The sequence below is a fragment of the Corella eumyota genome, chromosome 2 (assembly GCF_963082875.1).
Source record: "Corella eumyota chromosome 2, kaCorEumy4.1, whole genome shotgun sequence".
Taxonomy (NCBI): Eukaryota; Metazoa; Chordata; class Ascidiacea; order Phlebobranchia; family Corellidae; genus Corella; species Corella eumyota.
In genome coordinates, this window is record NC_137491.1 from 13,764,005 (window position 1) to 13,773,660 (window position 9,656).

The 9,656-nt window shown below is 45.1% G+C and overlaps 1 protein-coding gene across 1 annotated transcript; it reads left to right on the top strand.

Moving 5' to 3' along the window:
- Positions 1-1,857: 1,857 nt before the first annotated feature.
- Positions 1,858-3,479, top strand: LOC145742471 (uncharacterized; the record flags this gene model as incomplete). The annotated part of the gene is made up of 2 exons (XM_082560248.1): positions 1,858-1,902; positions 3,405-3,479. Coding segments are annotated over 2 exons (120 nt in total), but the record flags the coding sequence as incomplete, so codon positions are not given.
- Positions 3,480-9,656: the final 6,177 nt, after the last annotated feature.

Consider the following 9,656-nt stretch of genomic DNA (forward strand, 5'->3'; position numbering starts at 1 on the left):
CCATCCTCACCATCTTCACTATCCTCACCATCCAGACCATCCTCACCATCCAGACCATCCTCACCATCCGCACCATCTTCACAATCCTCACTATCCTTACCATCTTCACCATCCTCATCATTCTCACCATCCTTACTATCCTCACTATCCTTACCATCCTCATCATCCTCATCATCCTCATCATCCTCATAATCCTCATCCACCTCATCATCTTCACTATCCACACCATCCTCCCTATCGTCTCTATCCTCTCCACCATTTCCATCTTCATTAACCTCATTATCATCAACATCCTCACCATCTTCAACATCCTTACTATAATCACCATCTTCACCATCCATACCATTCTCACTTTCATCCTCACCATGCTTATCTTCCTCACCAACCTCACCATCCTCAACATCCCCATCATCCTCACCAACCTCACCATCCTCACCATCCTCTCCATCCGCACTATCCCGTCCATCCTCATCATCCTCATCATCCTCATCATCCTCATTATCCTTATCATCCTCATCATCCTCATCATCTTCATCATCTTTATCATCCTCAACATCCTCACCATCTTCACCATCCTCACCATCCTCACCATCCTCACGATCCTAACATTTCTCACTATTTTCATCGTCCTCCTCACCTTCCTCATCTTCCTCACCATCCTCACCATCCTCACAATTTCCACCATCCTCATCATCCTCAGCATCCTCAGCATCCTCACCATCCTCACCCTCCTCACAATTTTCACCATCTTCATCATCCTCAGCATCCTCAGCATCCTCACCATCTTCACCATTTTCACCATTTTCACCATCCTTACCATCTTCACCATCCTCACCATACTCACCATCCCCACCATCCTCACAATCGTCACGATCCTCACCATCCTCACCATCCTTATCATCCACATCATACTCATCATCCACACCATTTTTATCATCCTCATTATCCACATCATCCTCAACATCCTCATTATCCTCACCATCCTCAATATTATCACCAACTTCACTATCCTCACCATCCTTACCATCCTCACCATCCTCACCATTCTCACCATCCCCACCATCCTCTCCATCCTCATCATCCTCACCATCTTTACCATCCTCTCCATTTTCTCCAACTTCTCCATTCTCACCATCCTCAAAATCCTCATCATCTTTTTCATCCTCATCATCCTCATCATCTTTAACATCCTCACCATTCTCACCATCCTCACCATTCTCACCATCCTCACCATCTTCACCATCCTCACTAATCTCACCACCATCACCACTATCACCATCTTCACCATCCCCACAATCCTCACCATCCTCACCATCCTCACCATCCTCACCATCCTCACAATCCTCACCATCCTCACCATGCTCATCATCCTCATCATACTCATCATTCTCATTATCCTTATCATCCTCATAATCCTCATCATCCTCAACATTCTCATTATCCTCACCATCCTCATCATCCTCACCATTATTACCATCTTCACCATCCTCACCATCCTTACCATCCTTACCATTCTCACCATCCTTACCATCCTCACTATCCTTACCATCCTCATCATCCTCATCATCATCACCATCCCCACCATCCTCACCATCTTAACTATCCTCACCATCCTCACTATCCTCACCATCCTCATCATCCTCATCATACTCATCATCCTCATCATACTCATCATTCTCGTCATCTTAATCATCCTCATAATCCTCATCATCCTCAACATCCTCATCATCCTCACCATCCTCATCATCCTCACCATTATCACCAACTTCACCATCCTCACCATCCTTACCACCCTCACCATTCTCACCATTCTCACCATCCTCACCATCCTCACTATCCTTAACATCCCCATCATCCTTATCATCCTCATCAACCTTATCATTCTCATCATCCTCATCATCCTTATTATCTTCATCATCCTCACCATCCTCACCATCCTTTCCATCTTCTCCAGCCTTTCCATTCTTACTATCCTCATCATCCTCATCATCCTCACCATCCTCACCATCTTCACCATCTTCACCATCCTTACCATCCTCACCATTCTCATCATCCTCACCATCCTCATCATCCTCACCATCCTCACCATCCTCATCTTCCTCACCAACCTAACCATCCTCACAATCCTCACCATCCTCATCATCCTCACCATCCTCACCATTATCACCATTATCACCATCTTCACCATCTTCATCATCCTAACCATCTGTACCATCCTCACCACCTTCACCATTCCCACCATCTTCACCATCCTCAACATTCTCACCATCTTCACCATTCTCACCAACCTCACCATCCTCACCATCTTTACCATCTTCACCATCCTCATCATCTTCATCATACTCATCATCCTCACCATCTTTATCATCCTCATTATTCTCATCATCCTCAACATCGTCATCATCCTCACCATCCTCACCATGATCACCATCTTCACCATCCTCACCATCCTTAACATCCTCACCATTCTCACTATTCTCACCATCCTTACCATCCTCACTATCCTTACCATCCTCATCATCCTCATCATCCTCATCATCCTCATTATCCTCATCATCCTCATTATCCTCATCATCCTCATCATCCTCATCATCCTCATCATCCTTATCCACCTCATCATCCTCACTATCTTAACCATCTTCACTATCCTTTCCATCTTCTCCATCCTTTCCAGCGTTTCCATCCTCACTATCCTTATCATCCTCATTATCCTTATTATCCTCATTATCCTCAACATCCTCACCATCTTCACCATCCTCAACATCCTTATTATCCTCACCATCCCACCATCTTCACCATCTACACCATTCTGACTTTCATTCCCACCATCCTTATCATCCTTATCATCCTCATCATCCCCAACATTCTCACCATCTTCACCATCTTTATCATCCTCACCATTCTCACCATCCTCTCCATCCTCATCATCCTCAACATCCACAACATGTTCATCACCTTCATTATCCTCATCATCCTCACCATCCTCACCATCTTCAACATCCTTACCAGCCTCACCATCCTTACCATCCTCACCATCCTCACCATCCTCACCATCTCCACCATCTTCACTATCCTCACCATCCAGACCAACCTCACCATCCTCACCATCCAGACCATCCAGACCATCCTCACCATCTTCACAATCCTCACTATCCTTACCATCTTCACCATCCTCACCATTCTCACCATCCTTACCATCCTCACTATCCTTACCATCCTCATCATCCTCATCATCCTCATCATCCTCATCATCCTCATCCACCTCATCATCTTCACTATCCACACCATCCTTCTTATCGTCTCTATCCTCTCCACCATTTCCATCCTCATTAACCTCATTATCATCAACATCCTCACCATCTTCAACATCCTTATTATTATCACCATCTTCACCATCTTCACCATCCATACCATTCTCACTTTCATCCTCACCATGCTTATCTTCCTCACCAACCTCACCATCCTCAACATCCCCATCATCCTCACCAACTTCACCATCCTCACCATCCTCTCCATCCGCACTATCCCGTCCATCCTCATCATCCTCATCATCCTCATTATCCTTATCATCCTCATCATCCTCATCATCTTCATCATCTTCATCATCCTCAACATCCTCACCATCTTCACCATCCTCACCATCCTTACCATCCTCACCATCCTCACCATCCTCACCATCCTCACGATCCTAACATTTCTCACTATTTTCATCGTCTTCCTCACCTTCCTCATCTTCCTCACCATCCTCACAATCCTCACAATTTCCACCATCCTCATCATCCTCAGCATCCTCACCATCCTCACCATCTTCACCATCCTCACCATCCTTACCATCCTCACCATTCTCATCATCCTCACCATCCTCATCATCCTCACCATCCTCACCATCCTCATCTTTCTCACCAACCTAACCATCCTCACAATCCTCACCATCCTCATCATCCTCACCATCCTCACCATTATCACCATTATCACCATCTTCACCATCTTCATCATCCTAACCATCTGTACCATCCTCACCACCTTCACCATTCCCACCATCTTCACCATCCTCAACATTCTCACCATCTTCACCATTCTCACCAACCTCACCATCCTCACCATCTTCACCATCTTCACCATCCTCATCATCTTCATCATACTCATCATCCTCACCATCTTTATCATCCTCATTATTCTCATCATCCTCAACATCCTCATCATCCTCACCATCCTCACCATGATCACCATCTTCACCATCCTCACCATCCTTAACATCCTCACCATTCTCACTATTCTCACCATCCTTACCATCCTCACTAACCTTACCATCCTCATCATCCTCATCATCCTCATCATCCTCATTATCCTCATCATCCTCATTATCCTCATCATCCTCATCATCCTCATCATCCTCATCATCCTTATCCACCTCATCATCCTCACTATCCTAACCATCTTCACTATCCTTTCCATCTTCTCCATCCTTTCCAGCGTTTCCATCCTCACTATCCTTATCATCCTCATTATCCTTATTATCCTCATTATCCTCAACATCCTCACCATCTTCACCATCCTCAACATCCTTATTATCCTCACCATCCCACCATCTTCACCATCTACACCATTCTGACTTTCATTCCCACCATCCTTATCATCCTTATCATCCTCATCATCCCCAACATCCTCACCATCTTCACCATCTTTATCATCCTCACCATTCTCACCATCCTCTCCATCCTCATCATCCTCAACATCCACAACAAGTTCATCACCTTCATTATCCTCATCATCCTCACCATCCTCACCATCTTCAACATCCTTACCAGCCTAACCATCCTTACCATCCTCACCATCCTCACCATCCTCACCATCTCCACCATCTTCACTATCCTCACCATCCAGACCAACCTCACCATCCTCACCATCCAGACCATCCAGACCATCCTCACCATCTTCACAATCCTCACTATCCTTACCATCTTCACCATCCTCACCATTCTCAACATCCTTACCATCCTCACTATCCTTACCATCCTCATCATCCTCATCATCCTCATCATCCTCATCATCCACCTCATCATCTTCACTATCCACACCATCCTCCCTATCGTCTCTATCCTCTCCACCATTTCCATCCTCATTAACCTCATTATCATCAACATCCTCACCATCTTCAACATCCTTACTATTATCACCATCTTCACCATCTTCACCATCCATACCATTCTCACTTTCATCCTCACCATGCTTATCTTCCTCACCAACCTCACCATCCTCAACATCCCCATCATCCTCACCAACTTCACCATCCTCACCATCCTCTCCATCCGCACTATCCCGTCCATCCTCATCATCCTCATCATCCTCATTATCCTTATCATCATCTTCATCATCTTCATCATCATCATCATCCTCAACATCCTCACCATCTTCACCATCCTCACCATCCTTACCATCTTCACCATCCTCACCATCCTCACCATCCTCACGATCCTAACATTTCTCACTATTTTCATTGTCTTCCTCACCTTCCTCATCTTCCTCACCATCCTCACCATCCTCACAATTTCCACCATCCTCATCATCCTCAGCATCCTCACCATCCTCACCCTCCTCACAATTTTCACCATCCTCATCATCCTCAGCATCCTCAGCATCCTCACCATCCTCACTATTTTCACCATTTTCACCATCCTTACCATCTTCACCATCATCACCATACTCACCATCCCCACCATCCTCACAATCGTCACGATCTTCACCATCCTCACCATCCTTATCATCCACATCATACTCATCATCCACATCATTTTTATCATCCTCATTATCCTCATCATCCTCAACATCCTCATTATCCTCACCATCCTCAATATTATTACCAACTTCACTATCCTCACCATCCTTACCATCTTCACTATCCTCACCATTCTCACCATCCCCACCATCCTCTCCATCCTCATCATCCTCACCATCTTTACCATCCTCTCCATTCTCATCATCCTCATCATTCTCATCATCCACATCGTTTTTATCATCCTCATCATCTTTACTATCCTTATCATCTTCACCAACCTCTCCATCTTCTCCATCCTCTCTAGCATTTCCATCCTCACTATCCTCATTATCCTCATGATTCTCATCATCTTCATCATCCTCAACATCCTCACCATCTTTACCATCCTCAAAATCCTCATCATCTTTATTATCTTCATCATCCTCATCATCCTCAACATCCTCACCATTCTCACCATCCTCACCATCCACACCATCCTCACCATCCACACCATCCTCACCATCTTCAGCATCCTTACCATCTTCACCACAATCACCATCTTAACCACCCCCACCATCCTCACCATCCTCACCATCCTCACCATCCTCACCATCCTCACCATCCTCACCATCCTCATCATCCTCATCATACTCATCATCCTCATCATACTAATCATTCTCGTCATCCTAATCATCCTCATAATCCTCATCATTCTTAACATCCTCATCATCCTCACCATCCTCATCATCCTCACCATTATCACCATCTTCACCATCCACACCATCCTTACCACTCTCACCATTCTCATCATTCTTACCATCCTCACCATCCTCACTATCCTTAACATCCCCATCATCCTTATCATCCTCATCCTTATCATTCTCATCATCCTCATCATCCTTATTATCTTCATCATCTTCACCATCCTCACCATCCTTTCCATCCTCTCCAGCCTTTCCATTCTTACTATCCTCATCATCCTCATCATCCTCACCATCCTCACCATCTTCACCATCGTCACCATCCTTACCATCCTCACCATTCTCATCATCCTCACCATCCTCACCATCCTCACCATCCTCACCATCCTCACCATCCTCACCATCCCCATCTTCCTCACCAACCTCACCATCCTCACAATTCTCACCATCCTCATCATCCTCACCATTATCACCATTATCACCATTATCACCATCTTCACCATCTTCATCATTCTAACCATCTGTACCATCTTTACCATCTTCACTATTTCCATCATCTTCACCATCCTCAACATTCTCAACATCTTCACCATTCTCATCATCCTCACCATCCTCACTATCCTCACCATCTTCACCATCCTCATCATCTTCATCATACTCATCATCCTCACCATCTTTATCATTCTCATTATTCTCATCTTCCTCAACATCCTCATCATCCTCACCATCCTCACCCTGATCACCATCTTCACCATCCTCACCATCCTTAACATCCTCACCATCCTCACTATTCTCACCATCCTTACCATCCTCACTATCCTTACCATCCTCATCATCCTCATCATCCTCATCATCCTCATTATCCTCATCATCCTCATTATCCTCATCATCCTCATCATCCTCATCTTCCTCATCATCCTTATCCACCTCATCATTTTCACTATCCTAACCATCCTCACTATCCTTTTCATCTTCTCTATCCTCTCCAGCGTTTCCATCCTTACTATACTTATCATCCTCGTTATCCTTATTATCCTCATCATCCTCAACATCCTCACCATCTTCACCATCCTCAACATCCTTATTATCCTCACCATCCCACCATCCTCACTATCCACACTATTCTGACTTTCATTCCCACCATCCTTATCTTTCTCACCAACCTCACCATCCACGACATCCCCACCATCTTCACCATCCTTACTATCCTCTCCATCCGCTCTATCCCCTTCACACTCACCATCTTCACCATCCTTATCATCCTCACTATCCTCTCTATCCTCATCATCCTCATCATCCTCATCATTCTTATCATCCTCAACATCCACAACATCCTCATCACCCTCATCATCATCATCATCCTCACAATCCTCAACATCTTCAACATCCTTACTAGCTTCACCATCCTTACCATCCTCACCATCCTAATCATCCTCACCATCATTACCATCTTCACCATCCTCACCATCCTAACCATCCTCACTATCCTCACCATCCAGACCATCCTCACCATTCTCACCATCCTCACCATCCTCACCATCCTTACCATCCAGACCATCCTCAACATCCTTACCATCTTCACAATCCTCACCATCCTTACCATCTTCACCATCCTCACCATTTTCATCATCCTCATCATCCTCATCATCCTCATCATCTTCATCCACCTCATCATCTTCACTATTCTCACCATCCTCCCTATCCTATCTATCCTCTCCACCATTTTCATCCTCATTATCCTCATTATCATCAACATCCTCACCATCTTCAACACCCTTACTATAATCACCATCCTCACCATCTTCACCATCCACACCATTCTCAGTTTCATCCTCACCATGCTTTTCCTCCTAACCAACCTCACCATCCTCAACATCCCCATCATCCTCAACAATCTCACCATCCTCACCATCCTTACCATCTTCACCATCCTCACTTTTCTCCCCATCCTTACCATCCTCACTATCCTTACCATCCTCATCATCCTCATCATCATCACCATCCTCACCATCCTCACCATCCTCACCATCCTAACCATCCTCACTATCCTCAGCATCCTCACCATCCTCACCACAATCACCATCTTCACCATTCCCACCATCCTTACCATTCTCACAATCCTCACTATTCTCATCATCCTCAACATCCCCACCATCTTCACTATTCTCACCATCCTCACCATCCTCTCCATTCGCTCAATCCCCTTCATCTTCATCATCCTTATCATCCTCATCATCCTCAACATCCTCACCATCTTCACCATCCTTATCATCCTCACCATCTTCTCTATCCTCATCATCCTCATCATCTTCATCATTCTTATCATCCTCAACATCCACAACATCCTCATCACCCTCATCATCATCATCATCCTCACCATCCTCACCATCCTCACCATCTTCAACATCCTTACTAGCTTCACCATCCTTACCATCCTCACCATCCTCATCATCCTCACCAACATTACCATCCTCACCATCCTCACCATCCAGACCATCCTCACCATCCTCACCATCCTTACCATCCTCACCATTCTCACCATCCAGACCATCCTCACCATCTTCACCATCTTCACAATTTTCACCATCTTTACCATCCTCCCCATCCTCAACATTCTCATCATCCTTACCATCCTCACTATTCTCACCATCCTCACCATCCTCATCATCCTCATCATCCTCATCATCCACATCGTCTTCATCATCCTCATCATCCTCACTATCCTCACCATCCTCACCATCCTCTCCATCTTCTCCATCCTCTCTAGCATTTCCATCCTCACTATCCTCATTATCCTCATGATCCTCATCATCTTCATCATCCTCAACATCCTCACCATCTTTACCATCCTCAAAATCCTTATCATCTTTATTATCCTCATCATCCTCATCATCCTCAACATCCTCACCATTCTCACCATCCTCACCATCCACACCATCCTCACCATCCACACCATCCTCACCATCTTCAGCATCCTCACCATCTTCACCACAATCACCATCTTCACCATCCCCACCATCCTCACCATCCTCACTATCCTCACCATCCTCACCATCCTCACCATCTTCATCATCCTCATCATACTCATCATCCTCATCATACTCATCATTTTCGTCATCCTAATCATCATCATAATCCTCATCATCCTCAACATCCTCATCATCCTCACCATCCTCATCATCCTCACCATTATCACCAAC